The sequence below is a fragment of the Hyaena hyaena genome, unplaced genomic scaffold (assembly GCF_003009895.1).
Source record: "Hyaena hyaena isolate Hyena2069 unplaced genomic scaffold, ASM300989v1 scaffold_1897, whole genome shotgun sequence".
NCBI classification, from domain to species: Eukaryota; Metazoa; Chordata; class Mammalia; order Carnivora; family Hyaenidae; genus Hyaena; species Hyaena hyaena.
The window spans coordinates 1-24,790 of NW_024082531.1; the positions used below are offsets into that span (position 1 = coordinate 1).

Here is a 24,790-nt window from a genome sequence, read left to right on the forward strand (position 1 = left end):
AGCAGCAGCAGCAGCAGCAGCAGCAGCAGCAGCAGCGAGCGGTGGGAGCGGACGGCCGTGACGATGAAGTGCAAGCCGAACCAAACGCGCACCTACGACCCGGAGGGGTTCAAGAAGCGGGCGGCGTGCCTGTGCTTCCGGAGCGAGCGCGAAGACGAGGTGCTGTTAGTGAGTAGCAGTCGGTACCCGGACCGCTGGATCGTGCCTGGCGGGGGCATGGAGCCCGAGGAGGAGCCGGGCAGTGCGGCTGTCCGAGAGGTGTTCGAAGAGGCGGGAGTCAAGGGGAAGTTAGGCCGGCTCCTGGGCATTTTCGAACAGAACCAAGACCGCAAGCATAGAACGTACGTGTACGTACTGACCGTCACAGAGATTCTGGAGGATTGGGAAGATTCGGTTAGCATTGGGAGGAAGCGAGAGTGGTTCAAAATCGAAGATGCGATCAAGGTTCTCCAGTGCCACAAGCCCGTGCATGCCGAATATCTGGAGAAACTAAAGCTGGGCGGCTCCCCAACCAATGGAAACTCGGTGGCCCCGTCTCTGCCACAGAGCGATCCCTAGTATGTACCGCTCCTGCACAGACTTCTGCTTTCCGCCTACCTTAGAATAAATAGTGCCCGGAGCACCTCTGCTGCCTAGTGAGGTCTCTCGGGGAGGAGGGGGGCTTCTTTTGTTTCCTTGGCAGACCTCTGAATCACGCTTGCAAACTGTCTCAGTTGCCAGGCACTGTTTTCAGACAATTTGCACGTTTTTCAGATGCTTTGAAAATCGCTGCTTCGTAGGACTGTAACAGATTTCGGTAAGCCTAAGCCACGTGGGTTGTTTTTTTTTTTTTTTAAGGTCCCTTAATTGCTCGATCTGCTCTAGAGTGTGCGTGTGTGTGTGTACACGTGTGTACACGCTGTGCGTGTTTTTTTCCGTTTCACACACGTGTGTATGTGCATGTGTGCATGTTTGGTACCATAGCCTTGCGGTTCGTTTTGTAGTGAAGGCCTTTTATATCTAAACATCTTGGCGGTGTGGCATCTTTATTTATTTTTTTCTTAACTTGCTTTCTCATTCACAGCATTAGCCCTTGCTAGCAAGCCCTTCTGTGATGGCATAGTCATGGAGTTTTAAAAAATATTTCAGAAATTTCACATCTTGTGGTTCGGTCTTTCCTTACCGGGCAATAATTTTGTGTTCAGTGATGTGATCTAATTTGCCCTTTTCAGAAGTTTCTTTACTCATAGGGACATAATTTGATTTTCAAAAAAAATTTCACCAGTGGTAATTTTTTGATGCTTATTTGAAATGGACATTTCCCATATAGCGCAATGTACTTTAACAAAGTATTACTTTAGACAGTGAATATCTTTATTGGGAAAGTATTGTTAGCCAGACACATCCTGATGTGTACATATTATCATGAAAACTGTATTCGTAGAGTGTGATTTAGCCTGTTCAACTTCCAACTCCATTGCACATTTCTTAATACCCTAGAATAACCATGGTTCGTTCACTCAATATTAACTAGTCTTTGAAAGAAAGTTATTTCATATATTTGAATTGAGTGACATTTCAATTAACCTTCCTGACTACCAGTAACCATAGGCATGGAATTTATATGGTGACTAAATTCAAATGCAATAATGTACCTTTCTTGATACTTGGCTGGCACAGATTTCATACACTGTCAGGACACGTAACCAATCTCTCTTAAAAATTTAGGATAAGTGTTTAGTGTCACAGGACAAACTTTTTGGGAAACTCTAATTAAAAGCTCCTGCATTTGCCTCAGTATTTGAATCTTACCTAAATTTCATAGGTCTCTCCTAGGAAACTACCTTTATTCCCCTAGCCATTTAGCAGTTAGGTGAAAGTAAAACCTACTTTGTGGAGAGGATACCAAGCGTGGAAAGGTGATGCCATATATAACACTTAAACATTTTTAAAACATTCCAGTAGTAAGTAATGAGTATAACATAGGAAATAATTTAAACATTTACATAATTAAATAATTTTAACATTTAAAATATTTGTTAGTCAAAGCAACTTGTTTTTATACATAATTACTGATGAAACTAACAGGTACCCTTTGTTAGAAATTAATATTTTACTGTTTTACAACATATAGAGCAATGTACAAATTCTAATTTACAGCTTAATGAATTTTTACATAGTGAATGCATACATGTAACCAGAATTCAGCTCAAGAAATTAACATTACCTGTAACTCAAAAGCCCATAACATTTCCCTTCCTATTCAGTACTCTGTCTTCTTTTAAGACTATAAAATAGTTGTGTTTTTGAACTTTATTAAGTTGATTTTTATTTATTTGTTTTTAATTTTTTATTTATTTCTGAGAGAGAGAGAGAGAGAAGCAGCATGAGCAGGGGAGGGTCAGAGAGAGGGAGACACAGAATCAGAAACAGGCTCCAGGCTCTGAGCTGGCTGTCAGCACAGAGCCAGATGTGGGGCTTGAACACACCAACAGTGAGATCATGACCTGAACCAAAGTAGGACACTAACCAACTGAGCCACCCAGGCACCCCTGAACTTTATTAAGTTGACTTTTAAATTTTTTTTTTAATGTTTTTTATTTATTTCTAGGAGAGAGAGAGAGACAGCTTGAGCAGGGGAGGGTCAGAGAGAGAGGGAGTCACAGACTGAAACAGGCTCCAGGCTCTGAGCTGGCAGTCAGCACAGAGCCCGACGCGGGGCTCGAACCCACGAACCGCGAGATCATGACCCAAGCGAAAGTCGGACGCTTAACCGACTAAGCCACCCAGGCGCCCCTTAAGTTGACTTTTAAAATGTATACTTTTTTTTTTTATAATATGAACAGACTTTCATTTGTAGTTATTCTCAACAGGTATTACAATGTTTAAAATAGTGATATTTAACATGTAGCAAGCATAAACAATACCTGCCTAGATACACTGCCAATTCCAGGCATGTTATTTATTTTTTTTTTGTGCTGCCCTCTTGTGTTCTTTCTGTGTTTTACTCTTCAAAATACTCAAATACTTTTCTCCATTTGGTTTGCATTGTAATTCTACAAATTATTAATATGTTTATACGATTGCTGTTAAAAAGTGGGTTTTGTTGTATTTTCTAAAGAAATTTAGTGCCACTATTTTGGAAACAAATCTTCCTACAAATTCAAGCATGGATAAAGTACAAGATTAAGTTGACAAAACATTTTTGGCACTAATAATCTCAAAGTAAATTTAAAAATGAGTGAGTTTTTAAAACCAGTGACAGTTTCCTCATCTGAATTATATAGTTTGATCAAATAGAGCTTTTGAATATTTTTCTATTTTTCCCTTAAAAATTATATATATATATATATATATATATATATATATAGTATATATATTTGAGCACATTTAATTCCAAACAGACTTTCACTATTCAGAGTCTCAAATAGACCCAAAGATATCTTTCCCCAAAAACCTAGTTATTCAAGAAGATTCTTAAATACCTCCTAAACACAGCAGACGTATTGGATCTTTATTTTATAGATATATTTGTTGATAAAAAACCCTTCCACCTGAAATTCTGTCATGAATACTTTGGAGGCTTAACTTGTCATTCTTAGAGGTAATCATCACTTTATTTGGTTCTTAAGTATCTGACTAAGACATAAATTCACAGTATTCATACTGATCTATCACTAAGAATTATTAGCCTGTAAATACGTTGTGGGCTTTTTTTTCCATCTTTTTTTTTTTTGATCTGAAACATTTAGAATAAGTCATATTTTTCAGGATTGACTGTCAGGTTCATTTAAGTAGTTTTTGTGAAATATTCTCTGGAGCCTAGCCTTGTCAGAATAGTTAAAAGGTCCAAGGAGATCCTTTGTTTCTCTTTAAGACCAAGAGTTTGTGGGGCGCCTGGGTGGCTCAGTCGGTTGGGCGTCCGACTTCGGCTCAGGTCATGATCTCAAGGTTCGTGGGTTTGAGCCCCCGCATTGGGCTCTGTGCTGACAGCTCAGAGCCTGGAGCCTGTTTCAGATTCTGTGTCTCCCTCTCTCTGACCCTCCCCTGCTCAAGCTGTCTCTCTCTCAAAAATAAACAAAACATTAAAAAAAAAAAAAAGACCTAGAGTTTGAGGCCAAAATAGGTGACCAGAGGTAGAAAATATCTATCACCTCAATGCTCCAAAGATTGATGCACAGTTGGGATTTCTTTTCCTTCTAAGAGTCTTAAAAAGTCACTTATACGTTATTTGTTTAGTTTTTCAGCCCTCCCCTTGATAATAAAGGGAAAAAAGTACTCTCCACAGATAATTAAGGTTTGCAGACATGCATCAGAAATTTATTTTTTGTATGTTTTATAAACAGCTTACATTTCCAATTGGACAAATAGTTTATTCTTTTTCATGTATAAAGAGAAAACACTAGAGGTTATATAGATACATAGGTATACTGGAAATAATTGATGTTGTATCTATAATATATACTTTTTTTCTAGAAATGTACACACACACACACACACACACGCACATGGTATATTTGACTGGGCAAGGGCTTTTTACTTTCAGGCATCCCATAGGGGAGAGCCACCAGACAAAACCAGTTTTATCAATATTTTCTTGGTAGTTGTCTCCCAATAAACTGTTATACTGTATTTAGCAGATTTTAAGTGTTCCTGGGCAAACAGCACTATGAGAAGTGGAAAAGTCACTATGGTGACAGAAGTAAAACATGACATTTTTATGAGACAATTTGGTGTGATAGAAACTACAGTTAGGGTTTGAAGTCAGACAGACTTAGGGTTGAAAACTGGCTCCAGTTCTGGCTCACACTAACTTCAATTAAGTTATCAATCTGATGCTTAGGGTCTTTTTTAACATAAAATTTTATAAAAATTTGAGATAATAAAAATAGATACTTATAAACTATGAGAAGACTTTCCTGACTACTGGGTTAAGATACTTTCTCCTGTGTCGTGGTTCTCAAAACTTATTGTACTTATTTGCATGGTTGTGCAGCTAAATCATAAACTCTTTGATGGGTGGGAACTAGCCTGAATTATTTCAATAAGCCTACAGTCCAGAACATGGAATTTAGAATTTTTTATGTCTTACATGACTCCCCACCTTTTTATAAAAGTTGTAGTATCACTGCTTTCCCTACTTTTTTGTTTCATAATATAACCTGTAACTCCTTAGCTACTGATCCAGACTCACATTGAGTCTGCATTAGATGATTCTGTGAAGGCTTTCCAAATGCAAAGTGAGCCATGCAGATCTTAGTCCTTTGTAAATTTGTCAGTTGGAGAAGTTGTTAAATTAGTATATAAGCCTGCTAATTATATGTTGGTTTGTTTTTCCAGGTGAACAGCAAAGATCTTCAGGATTGCTTTGAAAAAAATCATTGATGTGAACCACTGATCAGTAGAATTTTCAAGTGGAAGTGAGCGTTTCTGAAAATGTGTCCAAGGAAATAGCTCATCTGATTTTCCTCTTATATCTTGGGACACTCCTTACCTGTCTATGCCACTGACTTTTCTTGCCCTGGTTGTTGTACTATTGTACATGAACAGACTCTTATTTCAACACCAATAGCCTTTTGTTGCGCTTTTTTTTTGATGTATCTGCCTTCTCCATTAGACTGTGATATCCTTGAGAGCAAGGAGCACCTTTCCTTACTCTTTGCATATTCTGCATATGAAACACTACTTGAAATTTGATCGACATCTCTGAAGGTTCTTTGATTGAATTCACATTTTGTAATCACAATGTGGCAAAACATTCCCCTTTCAATCTGGTACTAGTAGAATATATGCTGTGTGGGTACCATGCGTGAGGCTTTCCCATATCAGATGTTTCAGGAACTTTTTAAGGCAGTCCTAAGATGTTCAAGGACAAGAATCATTACCTATAATTCTCTGTCATACCACACAGTGGCTAGCACCATTTTGAGATTTACTCCATCACTTAAGGGCAACATTTTGTAGAATCGGTCCTTTGTGTAACAACGTTAGTGTTTTTGTACTGTTGTTACTTTGCTGAAGATTTTATTCAAAAATATCACTTGCTATAAAACTAACTATAAAATAAATACAATGAACACAAGATAATATTGTGAATTTTTATACAAATAAAATTTAAAATGATATATTTGATGTTTTTGCAATGCCCTAACTACTTCTTTCATGTAATCTTACCATCCCTTTGAAGAAGATTGTTTTTCTCAGTTTATAGGTTCAATATACTGTATTATTTGATGCCAGAGCCAACAAAAACTCCGGTACAGGCAGTTTCCAAAGTTAATTACACCACTTACTTTCCTACGTTTCTTTTGCCTTTCTTACTGACACAGTTGGCCAATTTTCATTGCCTTTTCCAGCACACTCAGCTGGCTTCTCATTCCACCTGGTTTCTGCATATAAAAATATGGAGGAGAGTCAGCTAGATTGTTGTCACTTAGAAAAGGCATTGAAGTAAAAAATCTGTAGAGGGGAATAGAAGATGAAGAATTTATATAGAGAGGTCTTGGGTCAGCTGTGTCCAGGAGAGCATCTTTAAGAAAAAATGACAAAGATGTTTAGAGATAACTGTATGGAGTTTTGCCATGGGGTTTGTAATGTCAACACTCTTACCCAGCTTCCTACAGAGACCACAAAGTGGCTTTAATATGGTAGTTTTCTTCTTTTGCATTTATAAAGCAATTACATCAGCAAAAAATGTGAGCTCCATTTTAGTGTTATACCTTTACTCATGGTATCAGTGAAATATATTGTTTCCTCAATCCTTACAGAATTTGAAATTACACATCTCCCAATTTATTGGGGTTTTTAAGATGTGATATGGTACTGTGGTTATGTTTTTTTTTTTAATCCTTCTCTTTTTGAGCAATGTACTGTAAGTTTTACAGATGAAATGATATGCTACTGATATTTGCTTCAAAATAATCTGGGGGTGGGGTAGACCAGCATATAGATAAAATGAGATTGGTGGTAAGTTGATAATTTTTGAAGCTGTGTGACAGATATTTGGGAGTTCGTTATACTCTTCTCTATACTTTTGTATATATTTGAAACTTTCCATAATAAAAATTGAAAAACAATTTTTCTTCATTGTTTATTTGTAGGCCACTGCTATCCCTAACACTTAAGTAGGGAAGGCTGGTTAAAAGACAAATCTACAGCCCAGACAAGCACTCCTCCCTCCTTCCCAAAAACCTAAGTTTTCTTCCTGCTAAATATATTGGCACACTTGCTCTTCCTTCAATGTGAATTATTTCCATGACGGTCTCCCAGTTCTTCATGCAAAAAGACTTAGTGTCATCAGCATGACAGACATGACCAGAAAACTTTGAACCTCAATGATGGACATAAACTTAGGTTCCAGATGAGACAACACTCCCGTTCTACTACTTATCTTTCAAAAAAATTAATTTTTTCTGATTACAAAATTAATTTATCTTACTTTCATAAAATCTTGAAAATCCCTCTAGAATACATGAATAAAAAAATCACACACGATCCCCCTACCCAGAATAACCATATTTGAAAAATATGTATGTGTGTGTATATATATACATATATATATACATATATATATATATATATATTCTGGCCTTTTTCTTTTCAAATATAAATATATGTAACCCAAACAGATGGCACAGGTGAGCCCCTTCCACCAGAATATTTTCAAAAATCCATGACCCCTTTTATTGTTAAGCACCCACAAAATATGTACCTTGCTGTTCCTCAGAAATTTTTAGGCTAATGCTCAGGGCTATTATGGAATTTTTGCTACTTCTGTCCTACATAAGTGCAGCAGGCATAGCATGAAACTTGGGTCTGAAATCCAGACCATGCCCTGTATGCACCAAGTACTAATGCAGGACATAATAGCCCTGTTTGGTTTTTGGTTTTTTGTTTCCTAATTCCCACACAAACTTTCTACTCACCAAGCTGATGGGAATAGGTGTGCAGAGGGTGGGCATCAATTCAGAGGAGGTGCCCTTTTAATAAATCACACAGTTGCAATCTACTGGCTTGCTACTATCTGGTTTTCCAGAAAGTTCCTTTTGTCTTCTCTGGATCATCTGCAAGCTACCATATCACTCTCTCTCTCTGTAGCCTCTGATTCTCATTAGGTTGCTGCTCTTCTTGGCACAGTGATTTTTCAACTGATAAACAAGGACACCACTAATCTGGACTCTGGGAATGAAATCCTGTTCTGCCTTTTCTACCTTTTTACTCCAGAATGTGCCCTCGCCTTTCCCTGGTTTTATGCAATACACAAGAGACCAGACTATAACTTCTAATAAGATTTTACTGAAGATTACCAGATTGCATGAGGCACATGTAATAAACACAATTTACAACTATTTCACATGTTATATATTTTCTAGGTTCCCATGTTAAACTGGTCCCCCAGCATAGGCTGACCCCAAATGACCTAGGGACGTCCTTCCACTCTCCACCATTCACACCTCCCCCATCACTACCAGAAACTGAGAGCACAGTTTCAAATCATGTACAAAGTATTTCCCGTACCCACAGAGAAAGGAAAGCTTTTCCTGCAACTCCATCCCCAAACAGTATTTAAGGTACCTCAAATTTATAGTCCCAGAATCAAAATGTGAACCTGAAATTAATGGAATCGAAAGTCTAGAATGTGATGGGCTGAGGATAGAAATTCAGTTTTATATTACTCCAAAACTCATGCTCTGTATTAAGACAAAGAAGAACAGGACTGACAATATATAGTGAATTTAGTGCTCCACTTTTCCGAGATGGCAAACATGGGTAACCAAAAAGCCCAGTGATGGTCCAAGAAGACTTAACACTTTTCCCTATGTAAGCCCACATGGAGGTGTAAAGATGCAGGCCAGGACCTCTGAAAGTTTAGACTTATTTGGGGCCAGTACTGAGGGTATAGAGGACTTAGAACAAGATTCGTAACAATTCTCCCTTTTCCTTTTGTCTACCCACTCAAACTTAGACCTTATTTTTTGGCTGTTAGAAAGACATAAATAGACTGCGGAGTCACTCTTAGTACAGGTATCCTCCACTTTTCATAAGTTCACGTTAGGCCACTTCTCTTTTATTGAAAGATCTAATCATTACAGTAGTCCCCCCATGATCCATGGTTTTGCTTGCTTTGTTTTTATTTGAGAGAGAGAGAGAGAGTGTGCGTGTACGCAGGGGAGTTTGAGCTACCCAGGCACCCCTATGGTTTTGCTTTCTGAAGTTTTAGTTACCCACAGTCAACCACATTCCAAGAAGAGATGATCCTTCTGCCCTATGGTCAGGTCAATAATAGCCGAACGCTACATCACAATACATGCATAAGTCACCTCACTTATCTCATCCTGTAGGCATTTTATCATCTCACATCATCACAAGATGAAGGGTGAGTATAGTACAATAAGGTATTTTGACAGGCTACATTCACATAACTTATTATAGTATATTGTTATAATTATTGTATTTTATTATTAGTTATTGTTCATCTCTTACTGTGCCTAATTTATAAATTAAACTTTATTATATGTATGTATAGGGGAAAAAAAACATATAGGGTTTGATATGATGCATGGTTTCAGGAATCCACTTGGGGAGTCTTGGAACATATCCCCTGTGGATAAGGAAGGACTATTGTACTTGTTTTTGCTAAATGCAATAAATCTGAAGAGTATTCTTGCTTTCATTTTTTATAAAAAGGCAAAAAAGCAAAAACAGTTTTCAGTGTTTGTTTTGCGGCAACATGCACTCCAGTAGTGAGTGGCCCCACGAAATTCCTTCCCCATGAACTATACTCAGCATCTCTGCATCAAAATACCATAGCTTTGAACTGTGTCTGTGAGTATCTGTATTTTATCTCCATTAATGCATCTATTAGCAAGATATGTCTTAAGGTATACATTCCATTGTATACACAACATCTTCTTTATCCATTCATCAGTTGATGGACACTTGGGCTGTTTACATAATTTGGCTGTTGTAGATAATGCTGCTATAAACATCCAAGTGCCTGTATCCTTTTGAATTAGTATTTTTGTATTCTTTGGGTAAATATGTAGTACAATTGGTGGATCATAAGGTAGTTCTATTTTTAACTTTTTGAGGAACTTCCATATTGTTCTCCAGGGTGGCTGCACCAGTTTGCATTCCCACCAACAGTGCAAGAGGGCTTTCCTTTCTCCACATCCTTGCCAACACTTGTTGTTTCTTATGTTGTTGATTTTAATCATTCTGACAGTGTGAGGTTATATCTCATTGTAGTTTTGATTTATATTTCCTTGATGATCAGTGATGTTGATCATTATTTCATGTGTCTGTTGGACATCTGTATGTCTGCTTTGGAAAAATGTCTATTCACATCTTCTGCTCATTTTTTAATTGGATTATTTGGTTTTTGGGTGTTGAGTTGTATAAGTTCTTTAAAATTTTTGGATACTAACATTTTATCAAATATGTCATTTGAAAATATCTTCTCAATTGAGTAGGTTGACTTTTAGTTTTGTTGATTGTTTCCTTCACTGTGCAGAAGCTTTTTATTTTGATGAAATCAAAAAGTTTATTTTTGCTTTTGCTTCCCTTGCCTCAGGAGACACATCTAGAAAGAAGTTGCTATGGTTGATGTCAAATAAGTTACTGCCTGTATTCTCTTCTAGGATTTTTATGGCTTCAGGTTTTCATTTAGGTCTTTCAACCATTTTGATTTTATTTTTCTGTATGGTGTAAGAAAGCAGCATGCTGCTGTCCAGTTTTCCCAAGACCATTTCTTGAAGAGACTGTCTTTTTCTCATTGAATATTCTTTCCTGCTTTGTTGAAGATTAATTTACCATGTAATTGTGGGTTCATTTCTGGATTTTCTATTCTGTTTCCTTAATCTATGTGTCTATTTTAGCACCAATACCATACTGTCTTGATCACTACAGCCTTGTAATATAACTCGAAGTCTGGAATTGTGATGCCTCCAGCTTTGCTTTTCTTTTTCAAGGTTGCTTTGGCTATTTGGAGTATTTTGTAGAGTCATACGAATTTAAGAATTGTTTGCTATAGGTCTGTGAAAAGTGCTATTGGCATGTTGAAAGGGATTGAATTAAATGTGTAGATGGAATTGGGTAGTATAGACATTTTGTCAATATTTGTTTTTGCAATCCATGAGCATGGAATTTCTTTCCATTTCTTTGTGTCATCCTCAATGTCTTTCACCAGTGTTTCATAGTTTTGGAGTAATTGGAGCCCTCAGTTTCACCTCTTTGGTTAGGTTTATTCTTAGGTATCTTATGTTTTTGGGTGCAATTGTAAATGGAATTGATTCCTCAGTTTCTCTTTCTGCTGCTTCATTATTGGTATATAGAAATGCAACAGCTTTCCATACATTGATTTTGTACCCTACGACTTTGCTGAATCCATGTATTAGCTCTAACAATTTTTTGGTGTAGTCTGTTGGATTTTCTGTATATAGCACCATGTAATCTACAAATAGTGAAAGTTTGACTTCTTCCTTGCTAATTTGGATGACTTTTATTTCTTTTTGTTGTCTGATTGCTGTGACTAGGACATCCACTACTGTGTTAAATAACAGTGGTGAGAATGGACATCCCTGTCTTGTTCCTGACCATAGAGGAAAAGCTGTCAGTTTTTCACCATTGAAGATATATTAGCTGTGGGTTTTTCACATGTGCCTTTATTATGTTGAGGTTTGTTCTCTCTAAAACTATTTTGTTGAGAGTGTTTTTTTTTCTTTATCATGAATGGATGTTCTACTTTATCAAATGCTTTTTCTGCGTCTATTGAAATGATCATATGGGGAAAAAAAAGAGAGACATGAATTAATAAACAGACTCTTAACTATAGAGAACAAACTGATGGTTACCAGAGAAGAGATGTGTGAATGGATGGTTTAAATAGGCTATGGGTATTAAGGAGTGCTCTTGTTGTGATGAGCACCGGGAAGTGTTGAATCACTATATTGTACACCTGACACTAATATTACACTGTGTTAACTGAGTAGAATTTAAATACAAATTTTAGGAGTGCCTGGGTGGCTCAGTCGGTTAAGCATCTGACTTTGGCTCAGGTCATGATCTCTCGGTTTGTGGGTTCTCGGTTTGTTCTGTGCTGACAGCTCAGAGCCTGGAGCCTGCTTTGGATTCCGTGTCTCCCTTTCTCTGACCCTTCCCTGCTCACACTGTCTCTCTCTCTCTCCCTCCCTCTCTCTATCTCTCTCTCTCTCTCTCACACAGAAATAAATAAAACATTAAAAAAATTTAAAATAAATAAAAACTTTAAAAACAATAAAATGATCAGCAACCTGTATTGTATCCAGAATATTAAAGAACATTGACAAGTCAGTAATAAAACAAATAATGCAATTAAAAATTGGCAAAGGATTTAAAAAGACACTTCCCCAAAGAAATATACAAGTGGACAATAAGCACATGAAAAGATGCCATACATTATTAGCTGTTAGCAAAATGCAAATTAGAATCACAATGAGAAACCACATCTCACCCACTAGAATGTCTATAATAAAAAAGACTAAAAAATAACAAGTGATAATGAAGATATGGAGTAATTGAAGCCCTCATATGTGTAAAGTATCACTACCATTTTGGAAAATAGTTGGGCAGTTTTTAAAATGTTAAACAGAATTACCTTATGACCCAACAATTCTACTAGATATATTCTCAAGATAAATGAAAACATATTCCACAAAATTATTTGTTCATGAATATTTATAGCTACATTATTTATAGCAGCCAAAATAATGAAAACAACCTACATGTTTAACCACTGATGAACATATAAATAAAATGTAGTATATCCACACTATGAGATATTATTCAGCAATAAAAGAGAATGGAGTATTATGCCATTACATGAATGAACAAGAAGCCAGACATAATACATTACATATGGTATGAGTTCTTTATATATAATGGCTAGTATGGGAAAATCCATGTAATCAAAAAGGAGATTAATTGTTGCCTATGTCTGAAGGAAAGAAGAATGGAGATGACCTCAAATATATATAAGGGTTCCTTTTTGTCATGTTGAAGATATTCTAAAATTAGGTTATGATGATGGAAACACAACTCTGTAAATGCATTAACAACCATTGAATTATACACTTTAAATGGGTGAAGATTATGGCATATAATTTATATATTAATAAAACAAATTTTTTGGAATAGGCAGAGAGAAGAGTGCATACAAAGGGATCATTTAAAAAAGGAGTGGTCATCAAAATAATGGAAACCAGGAGAAAGCAAAGGCACAGAATTGAGTTATACATTTTAAGGAGGGAGTTGTAAAGTGTATGGAATAATACAATGACAGTGACATAGTAGAAAAGATTGTTAACAAGAACTATTTTAATAGAGTGGCAAGGTGGGAAGGCAGATAACAGTGAGTTGAAGAATGAGTGGGAGATAAGAATTATATTCAGTGGGTCTAAATAAGTCACTCAAGTAGTTTAACTATGAAAAAGAAGAGAGAAATGGAATGGTGGCTCAAAGGTGATGTCAGATAGAAAGAGAGTTTTATTGTTTTCAACATGACAGACACTCGGGCACCCTTATTTGTTGAGAGGATCCAGTAGAGAGGGAAATCCTGAAGACATAGGAAGATATAGTAACCAATAGAACAAGAGCCTGAGAGAATTGAGGGGCTTGTGATGGGAAGCACGGAGAAGGAATTTAGCTTAGATGGAGGGAAGGCTACCTCTCTTTTATTATATCCAAATGGAAGGAGGAAAGTCTGGATAAGGGTATAAAGAAGGTTGTATGCTTGCGTTATGACACTGAGGTATGTTACACTTGAGAGATTTGTTTTCCTTGGAAAGGTAAAATTCAAAGTCATCTGCTAAGTGTGAGGAGAAAACGTATAAGATAAAAGGTTAGGAGAAAGGGCAGCAGGATTTGTGTAGCTCTATGGAGAAAAGGAAAGAGAACAGAGCAATATTTCTAGGTAGCAGTGACGGCTCCAGGTGAGGTTGCAAAACACCTGTGTGGTGACAAGTGGCTTGTCACACACAGAAACCCACAGAAACTCTATTTGATGTGATCTTAGAGTTAAATGAAAAACTAAGCAAACATTCACTGCTTCCACTCTAAACACAATACCTCTTTCTGAATCTATTTTATCTGTTATTTGGATTTTGCAGTTTACCTACTTCCAGAAGCTCAAAATCCACATATTTAAAGTCTATCTCATGACTAGTCCTAATAACACTTTGACAGAGGATAGGACATTTATCCACCTGATGCCAAAGGGCAGTAAGAGAAAGAGAAATGTCAGACTGAAGTTCAGAAGGAAAGGAGAAGAACAAACTGGGAAACCTCAGGTCTTATCGTGAACCTCAGCATGAGGGCCACATCCTCAGCAAGGCAACTCATGATGCCCATTAGAACCTCAATAGAAGTTGCTCCTGAACTTCCCTGGCCATAGGGAAACGAACACTTGTTGAGGACCACACTTGAAAGATCAGATGCCTACAGATTAGTAGTCCTGAGTAAGCCATGCTACTATCTCTGTCAGTCACAGTTTAGTGGCTGAGTCAGACAAGTACTTCAGTGAATTGTAGGATTCACAGCAGAATTCCATTTTAAAGTTAAAAGAATTTTAAGCTATGAAGACATGCCATAATATTTTTTAAATCCATGTTAGTTAACATATAGTGTAATAAGGATTTCAGGAATAGAATTTAGCAATTCATCACTTACATATAACACCAGTGCTCATCCCAACAAGTGCCCTCCTTAATTCCTACTGCCCATTTAGCCCATCTCCCCACCCAACACCGTGCCAGCAACCCTTAATTTGTTGTCTATATTTAAGAGTCTCTTATTGTTTAACTCCCTCTCTGTTTTATCATATTTTTCCTTCCCTTCCCCTATGTTCACCTGTTTTGTTTCTTAAATTCCACATATGTTATATCACATGGTATTTGTCTTTCTCTGACTTATTTCCCGTAGTATAATACATCCTAGTTGCATCCACACTTTTGCAAATGGCAAGATTTGACTCTTTCTGTGAGTAATATTCCATTATATGTACATATAAAATACATATATTTTATTATATGTACATATAGTCCATTATATATACATATAAAATATGTATTCCATTATATGTATAATATATATCACATCTTCTTTATCCATTTGTCAGATGATGGACATTTGGGCTCCTTCCATAATTTGGCTATTGTTGATAATGCTACTATAAACATTGGGGTAAATGTGTCCCTTCAAATCAGCATTTCTGTATCTTTTGGATAAATACCTAGTAGTGCAATTGCTAGGTTGTAGGGCAGCTCTATTTTCAATTTTTTGAGGAAACTCCATACTGTTTTCCAGAGTGGCTGCACCATATGCCATGACATTTCTTTTTTAAATCAGGATTTTGAGGGGCGCCTGGGTGGCTCAGTCAGTTAAGCGTCCGACTTCAGCTCTGGTCATGATCTCACAGTTTGTGGGTTCAAGCCCCACGTCGGGCTCTGTGGTGACAGCTAGCTCAGAGCCTGGAGCCTGTTTCAGATTCTGTGTCTCCCTCTCTCTCTGACCCTCCCCTGCTCACACTGTCTCTCTTTCTCAGGAATAAATAAAACATTAAAAATATTTAAAAAAAGAATCAGGATTTTGGATGAGAATGTCATGGCATAATAGCAACTACTGTTTATTATTTTCACCTACCCTATGAGATTTGCAATAAACTTTAAATTATATATTTTAAATATATTTAGCAAACATATAGCAGTTGCTGTATATCAGGCAATGTTCTGTACTACTTAACATATTAAGTACTTGAATTTTCATAAGAACCCTGTGAGGTTGGCTCTATTATTTAATATACCATTTTATAAATGAGATTACTGTAACGTTTAACTTTGATCATTCTCATATAGCAAGTAAGAGGTAGCACTGAATTTCAAGCAATCCAACCCCAGAGCCTGTGTTCTCAACCACTGTGCCATATTATGTCTTGTAATTTTTTTAATTTTATCAATGATGTTGGAAAAACGGAACCTTCAACACATAAAAGTGAATTTCCCAAAATAATAGAGCTAATGTACATCAGAGCCAGGATTTGAGCTGAATTTAGCCCAACAAAACTATCTTCTTTCATAGTTATCTCATTCTAACTTCTTGCCAAGTGTGAAACATTAAACATTTTAAGATTTATTCACCTACATCTGAACCTGCCACCTTGCAAAGAAAGCCCCCTTCCCTAATAATTGTCCTCCTTCTGGGTTCCCTGTCTTGGCTAATGACCTCACCATATTATCAGTAACTGAAGTCAGACATCTTACCCTACAAGTTCTCCATTGCTGTCCCTTTCCATTTAACTTTAAAATGAGATTCCACTGTGAATCCTGCAGCTCCTTGGAGTATGGTCTGTCTAACTCACTAAACTATGACTGTGACAGAAATGGTAGCATGGTTTATTTGTTGATGGGGAGGAGTCAGTAGAGAGAGAAAGGATGAAAACACAGGAAGATGTGGCCAGCAATGGAACAAGAGCCTGAGAGGGTGAAAGTTTTGGGAGTACGTGTCTTTGCAGTTATTTGTTTCTAGGGTTTGTTCCCTTACTAGACCATGAGTTTCATGGACCCTGTTTCATCCATTGAATCTCAAGTTCTTAGTGTGATGTTAGGCATAATTCATTATGACTTCTGAATGGGTAAAGTTCACATAAACTCATTGGTCCAATTAAATATATTGAACACACACTACTGTGTACTAGAAATCGGGCTAAAAAAACTGTTTCCTTTTATAAAAATTGCCTATGTGAAGTTCACCAGAATGTCCCTAGGAAGCATATAACACACATATAACCCTTTATATTTCAGAAAAGTATTTCCATGTATATTACAGCATCTAATCCTCATATCATCTTTGAGAAGTAACTTTTTACCCAACATTTTACATAAGGGGGAACCAAGAATCAGAGAGGATAGGCAATTTCTCTATAGACGAAGGTCATAAATAGTTGCAAATATATCATTCAGAGTTCTTTTTTTAGAACTTTATTTTTTTAATGCTTTTCTAAATTTATTTTTGAGACAGAGGGAGACAGAGAATGAGTGGAGGAGGGGCAGAGAGAGAGGGAGACACAGAATCTGAAACAGGCTCCAGGCTCTGAGCTAGCTGTCAGCACAGAGCTGGATGCAAGGCTCTAACCCACAAACCGTGAGATCATGACCTGAGCCAAAGTCGAACACTTAACCGTCTGAACCACCCAGGCACTTCTTTAGGACTTTATTTTTAAGTAATTGCTACACCTAACATGGGACTTGAATTCACAACCCTGAGATCAAGAGTCACATACCCTACTGACTGAACCAGTCCAGTACCCTGAAAGCATATCATTCAGAGATACACACAAATGCACATTTGGTTATCACAGTGTTTCTCACCAAGGCCAGTGTATTGCATAGAGGTAAATAAAGAAGAAGAAAAAGAAAGGGCTTAGTTTTAGTTTTAGGTTTTTCATTCTATGATACCAGGTACCAGAGACCCAAAAAGGGAGGGGGAAATCATTCAAGGGTGACTAAAAGCTACCTTTCTGGAGTCCCATGTGAGACATGTTTTTAATTGGCCATTTAAAAGTTATACTTACAATAAATAAATAAATAAGATTTATACTTACTAGAAAAGGGTAATGGTTTAACATATGCTTTTGAGCAGGATTTTTATAACACTCCACGTCCAGTTTTCATTGATGTGAATAGTTGATGGAATGGTATTTCAGAGGAGGAAATTTTATAAAAATCCATACTATATTGTTATTTGATTGGAATTTGGGAAAGCATTAAATAAGTTAAAATTGTTTAAGAGTGAGTAAAACAGGAAAAGATAGTTAATACTCAAGGTTGAAATAAATCATTTAGCATTTCACAGTCTGTAGAAAAGAACATTTAGTTCTAGACTATGCTCAGAATTATGTCTAGCATCATCAGGGCCTAATATTTAGAACTCAGAGAAGCAGTATATAAACCAATAGATATAGAATCGCTTTTTCTGACTTTCCTATGGCTTATAAAATTTAGCATATTTTTGAAAAATTTTAAAGCCAGCAGAGGTACTGAGAATCTAAGTGTGGCAGTCAGGTAAAACAAATGAGGTTTGGGAACCCATCATAACAAGACTGAAAACCAGCTTAATGATTTACTATTCTTGTAATCTTGGTCAAGTTACTATGCTTCCCTAATCTGTAGTTTTTTAACAATACTTAGTTTACAAAAATTACCTCTTCTTTCATGACCACCTAGGTTAAGGGGTCCATTTCTGTTTCCATGGGTCCTCTATACTTATCTCTGTCATAGCTCTCCTAACAATTTCACTGAATTATCTACTACATGCTGCCCACTAGAATATGAAATACTGGCCCAGCTTGAGTCCTTTCTCTATCCCTAGAACCTAGCACAGTTACTAATGAATATTTATTGAATAAATTATTTTAACACTTGTTACTTGCTCAATAAAGTATTCCTATTATTGTTTCAGTTATGTTTTATTGGAAAACTGTATGAAAAATGAGTTGACATTTGGGGCATCTGGGTGGCTCAGTCAGTTAAGCATCCAACTCTTGATTTTGGCTCAGGTGATGATCTCAAAGTTCATGAGTTTGAGCCCTGCATTGAGTTCTGCACTGCCAGCACAGAAACTGCTTGGGAGGATCCTTTCCCCCCCGCCCTCCCCGCCCCTCCTCTGCTCACTTTCTCTCTCTCTCTCTCTCTCTCTCTCTCAATAAGTAAGTAAGTAAATAAATAAATACAAACTTAAAAATTGAGTTGGCAAAGGATAGATACATCTATACTCAAAATTCTCATTTGAGATTGTTTGTTCTTTATCCCATGTTCCCACTTTTGGAAACTTCTGTTCCTGACTTCCTGACTTCATAAAGTACTTTGGCCAACCCATAAGTCCCTTTCCTTCAGATCTGATCTTATAGAGGGACTGCATTAGGTAATTCACTGAAGGGTTCCCTGATAAACAGTGATTCATGTACAAACCTAGGAGTAACAGAAAATACTATTTGATTGGATGCATGGTTAATTAATGCAAGCCTCCAGATTTGATCATTCTATTTTGAAGAGGGATATCAGTCAATATTTCTTCGAAAGAGCCAAGGATGTGAATCCGGTGATGTGTTGAATTCTTTTTTTTTTAATGTTTTTATTTATTTCTAGGAGAGAGAGAGAGAGAGAGAGAGAGAGAGAGAGAGACAGCATGAGCAGGGGAGGGTCAGAGAGAGAGGGAGACACAGACTCAGAAAAAGGCTCCAGGCTCAGAGCTGGCAGTCAGCACAGAGCCCGACGCGGGGCTCGAACCCACGAACCGCGAGATCATGACCTAAGCGAAAGTCGGACGCTTAACCGACTAACCCACCCAGGTGCCCCATGATGTGTTGAATTCTTAAGTACAACTGAGTACAGTCGCACTCAAAAGGACGTGGTTCCTCTGATTTTTCTTCTAATTTGTTGGCCATTCTTCTATTTTACTGATTAATCTTTGATTATTTGTTTTGTCTCTCTTTGCATTCTGACTACTTGCATATATTTCTAATTTCTAATAATATAGCAATGTCTAAACCTACAGCATGTTTTAGAGCTTTTCAATTCATATGTCTGTTTCCCACACCAGACTGTATGAAAAAGCTTAAGAATAAGAACCAGGTTTTAATGGTATTCATAAATCTAGCATCTGGGACACTGTCTAAGTCAAACTAGCCATCACTGAATTTTTATTTTATTTTTAAACTATTTTAAAATAAATTTGGATTCACAAGAAGTTGCAAAAAATATTTCAGCAGTGGAACTTCTGGAATGGAAGTGTAAGGAGCTCAGTGAATCCTTTCCTTCAGAGAAATATCTTTTATTTTATTTTTTTAGTTTTTATTTAAACTCTAAATAGTTAACATACAGTGTGCAATATTGGTCTCAAGAGTAGAATTCAGTGATTCATCATTTACATACAACACCCAGTTCTCATCATAACATATGCCTTTCTTAATACCCATCACACATCTAGCCCATTCTCCAGCCACCTCCTTCAATCAACCCTCCATTTGTTCTCTATCTATCGTTAAAGTCTCTTATGGTTTGTTTCTCTCTCTCTTTTTTCCCACTTCCAATACATTCATCTGTTTTGTTTCTTAAATTCCACATACGGGTGAAATCATATGGTATTTGCCTTTCTCTGACCAACTTATTTCACTTAGCATAATACACTCTAACTCCATCTACATCATTGCAAATGGCAACATTTAATTCTTTTTGATGGCTAAGTAGTATTCCATTAAGGTATATGTGTGTGTGTGTGTGTTTTATATATACATATATATATATAAATATACATATTTTATATATACATATGTACGTATACATATCTTCTTTGTCCATTCATCACTCCATCAGTCCATGGAAATTTGGGATCTCCCCATAGTTTGCCTATTGTTGATAATTGTGCTATAAACATTTCAGTGCGTGTTTATCAGTATTTACTTTGGGTAAATAACTAGTAGTGCAATTGTTAGGTCGTAGAGTAGTTCTATTTTTAACTTTTTGAGGAACCTCCATACCATTCTCCAGAGTGGCTGCACCAGTTTGCATTCCCACCAATAGTAAGTAAGAGAGTTCCCCTTTCTCCTCATCCTCGCCAACATCTGTTATTTCCTGTGTTGTAACATTTAGTCATTCTGACATGTGTGAAATAATATATCATTGCAGTTTTGATTTTTACTTCCCTGGTGATGAGTGATGTTGAGCATCTTCTGATGTGTCTGTTAGCCATATGGATGTCTTTGGAAAAAAGTCTATTCATATATTCTGCCCATTAGAATCACAATTAGATAACACTACACAGCTATCAGCCTGTGAGAATTAAAGAAAAAAAAACTGACCACACTGAGTGTAGGCAAGAAAATAAGGCAACTGGAAATCTCATACACTAGTGGTAGAAATGCAAAATGATACCACCACTTTGGAAACTATTCTGGCAGTTTCTTACAAAATTAAACATATATCTACCATATGACCCAGTCAATCACCTCCTAGGTATTCACTCACAAGAAATGAAAGCATATGTCCATTTAAAGACATACAAAAATAGTCATACTAGTTTTATTCATAATATCTAAGAATTGGAAAGAACACAAATGTCTTTCAACAGGTAGATGGGTAAATCTTAGTATATACATTTACTACTACTCACCGATACAAGATGTAAAATCTTTATACATGTAGCAACATGGATAAATCTCAAAATATTTATACTGACTGAAAGATGCCAAAACAAAAAATGTACTTGCCATATGATTCCATTTATGTAAAATTTTAGAAAATTCAAACTAATCTGGGGGCGCCTGGGTGGCTTAGTCGGTTAAGCGTCTGACTTTCGCTTAGGTCATGATCTCGCGGTTCGTGGGTTCGGGCCCCGCGTCGGGCTCTGTGCTGACTGCCAGCTCAGAGCCTGGAGCCTGTTTCGGAGTCTGTGTCTCCTACTCTCTGACCCTCCCCTGCTCACGCTATCTCTCTCTCTCCTAGAAATAAATAAAAATATTTAAAAAAAAAACAACTCAAAGTAAACAAACAGCCCAATAAACAATCGCCAAAAGATTTAACAAATCAGCACTTGAAAAGATATTCGACATCATTAGTCATAGGGAAATGTATATTAAAAATGCAATGAAATACCACTACACACCTATTAGAATATCTAAAATTTAAATGTCTTACCTCTACCAAATGCCAGCAAGAATGTGGAGGAACAGAATTCCTGCTGCCAGAAGGAAAATAAAATGGTCTAAACAGTTTGGAAAGTAATTTCACAGTTTCTTAAAAAGTTAAATGTGTATTTACCATATGACCTAGATATTTCACCATTTGGTATTTCTCCAAGAGAAAAGAAAGCACATCTATCAAAAGGGTTGTACATAAATGTTCACAGTAGCTTTACTTGCAATACCCAAACATGAAAACAAGTTAAATATCCATCTACATGTTTTTGAATAAACAAATCGTGGTATATCTGTACAACAGAATACCACTCATCAATATAAACAATTAGCTATTGATACACACAACATGGATGAATCTCAAACTAATTATGCTGAAAGAGACAAGGTATAAATAAGAATATATTATATATTTTGATTTATATAAAACTCCAGAAATGCAAACGAGTATTTAATAACAGAAAGCAGGCCAATGATTGCCCATGAATGAAGCCTGGTCAGGAAGGACATGAGGGAACCTTTGGGGGTAATGTATTTGTTTATTAACTTGACTGTGGTGATGGTTTAATGGGAATATACATTCGTCCAACTTTACCAAATAGTACATTTAAATACACTCATTTGTTTTATCTTGATTATACTTCAATTAAGCTGTTTAAAAAAAAAACTTAAAAAGGAAGGGAAAGCTCTGATAAGGTTAAGAACAAGGAGCTCTGGAACACAGAGGAAGAACCCTAAATCACAGCTAGAGGGATAGAAGGGCAGGATCAGGGTAGGTATATCTCTCAAAGGATGGACTAGTTATAGATACCATTATCATCCCCAATTTACATATGAGGTGACTGAAGATCAAAGAAGTTATATAATTTGCTCAAAGTCACACAGTAAACCAGAGGTGTGGGCATTTTTCAAACCTAGGACTATGTGATCCAGTGCCCTCTGAAGTTTTTTTACCCTTGTTTTTAAATGTAGGTTTTATTATCATTCAAGGATATTGAGGCCAACAGATTAAGAGATAATCACCATTGAAAAGACAGTTTTTTACTCACAGTTCCCAAGAGGAGCAGGCACACCATGCCAAGCAGAGCCAAAGGGAAGCACCAGCATCAGTCAAGAGAGAGGCAGGAAATGTGGGCAAAAGCCTTTAATATGGTTTTTGCAGAAAGGAACAAGCAAGGTAGGGTAAGCAAGTTTAGGATTGGCTAATTGGAATAAATTCAGTGGGCTTTGGGGCATAGCAACTGTCCTTAGTTGTCTAATACCTGGCCTCTAGGTGATTAAGGCAGAAGAATAGCACCCCAAGTGTGACAGCCCTGTAAGAGCCTGATAAAGGAGGTTGTTTGGGTGCGGGTTTGGACTGGCTGGTCTGCATGTCGAAGAATCATTTTTCCTAGGAATGAGCTAACTCTGGGAGGGGCAGTCCCTTTCAGTGTATGCAGGGCCCCAAGATAGCCAAGGATCAGAATAAAAAGATATGCTTCAAAACAACTTTGTGCTCAGTGTTACGACATCATTTGTTTTAATTCACAGCCTTCAGCAACATTTCCTGGGACTCTACTTGCCCAGAAGTTTTTTGTTTTTTGTTTTTTTAATCTATTTAATACAGTATTAGAACTGGCTATGTATTTTGCAGGGCATAGTACAAAATGAATTATGGAGTCTCTTGTTCAAATATCATTAAGAATTTCAAGATAGTGGCAGTAGATCATTAAACCAAGCAGGGGCCGGCCTGTGCAAATTTGCTGGTTACATTCCATGAAGCCAGCTCTGTACAGCAAAGTAGCTGATCAGAGGCAATTTTCAGGGAAAGACTCCAGAAAGTCTTTCTGGTATTTCCTATTTTCTCACCAAAATGGAAGTCTGGGGTAAAAGCTCAGCCCAGCTGTGAGTGATGCAGGACCCTGAGAAAAGCCTTTTACCTCCCTTTTCCCAGTTCATGGTTTCTGGAGATTGGACACCACTTATATGCAGGGACACAAAGGGAAGTTACATCTTTTTATTATACTAAAGATGGCACAGGAATTCTCAAGAAGAGGCCAGTAATGTTGCTGTCCTGATTCCTGCTCATGATTCTACATAGATTAAACTTGCCTTCACAATAAATTATAACTTCTTGCTATGATCATTTTATATATGTCTTTGAATTAATGGTGGTTGAACTGGACTTTTTTACCCTCCATCCAATGTTTAGGTGGATAGAGTAATTTTACACAATACAAAAACAACACCATTTCTCATAATAAACAGCAGTAGATGAATGTGTCCAATTATCATTTTACACTTGGCAGAACAAAATTACTCTGTGTAGGAGCATAGCATGTAGTTTATTTCACAAAGGAAGTTCATAACTTTCCAAAGGACCATGACCATGACAGAGTCTACAATTCAATGTGTTTCCTTCTTATATTATGTACCTCTGTTCCTAAATTTCCTTATCTGTAAAAATGAGCTCAATATGAACACCTATTTCCTAGGGCTATTCTGTCGAATAAGGGTATATACATAAATATTAAAACAGTAATTAACATATAAATGTTTGATGATTGTTATCTGGTATATCTGCATGCCATATATTGTACAAAAGCAATTTTCAGTCAATAATGTTAATATCAGGCATATTCTATTCAGCCATTAAAATGAATTAAGATGAAAATGGTGTCTGAAGTGGGGAGGGAGTTAAAATGGTGTAAAATTAGGAGAACTGGTATTTTCCCTATTCCTCATTTACAGCTATATTGAGGTCAGATCACTTAGAATGCCCAGGAAGTCGGTCTGTAGAGTGGCAGAAGGATCTCTGAAGTTGGAGGGAGACAGCTTGGCAGGAACGAGGTGCAAGTATGTGAATTGGGAATTGGGGGAGATAAAATGGCATAGACATGGAGGGGAGGGAACACTTTCTGTGGAAAGAAAAAGGGGGAGAAGGAGAAAGGGGTTGTGAAAGTGCAGTATTGAGTTAGCACAAGAGGAAAACCTCTAAGGACCATGGACTAGGGAACAAGATTTACAGAGAATACCAGTTTCTTGTTTACAAACAGCCTTAGAAAATCTGTGGCTTTCTTCAGAGAGACCCGGCAGCTATGGCATAGACTC

At 36.9% G+C, this 24,790-nt stretch overlaps 1 protein-coding gene across 1 annotated transcript; it reads left to right on the forward strand.

The window, feature by feature from the left end:
- The first annotated feature begins 21 nt into the window (after positions 1 to 21).
- On the forward strand, positions 22 to 6,030 carry LOC120226914 (diphosphoinositol polyphosphate phosphohydrolase 3-beta). Its single transcript, XM_039225082.1, has 2 exons — positions 22 to 557; positions 5,320 to 6,030. Coding segments are annotated over exons 1-2 (495 nt in total). The 5' UTR covers positions 22 to 63; the 3' UTR covers positions 5,321 to 6,030.
- Positions 6,031 to 24,790: the final 18,760 nt, after the last annotated feature.

What these genes read in the sequence shown, in the direction of transcription:
- LOC120226914 (XM_039225082.1), top strand. Translation starts at nt 64, where the DNA reads ATGAAGTGCAAGCCGAACCAAACGCGCACCTACGACCCGGAGGGGTTC.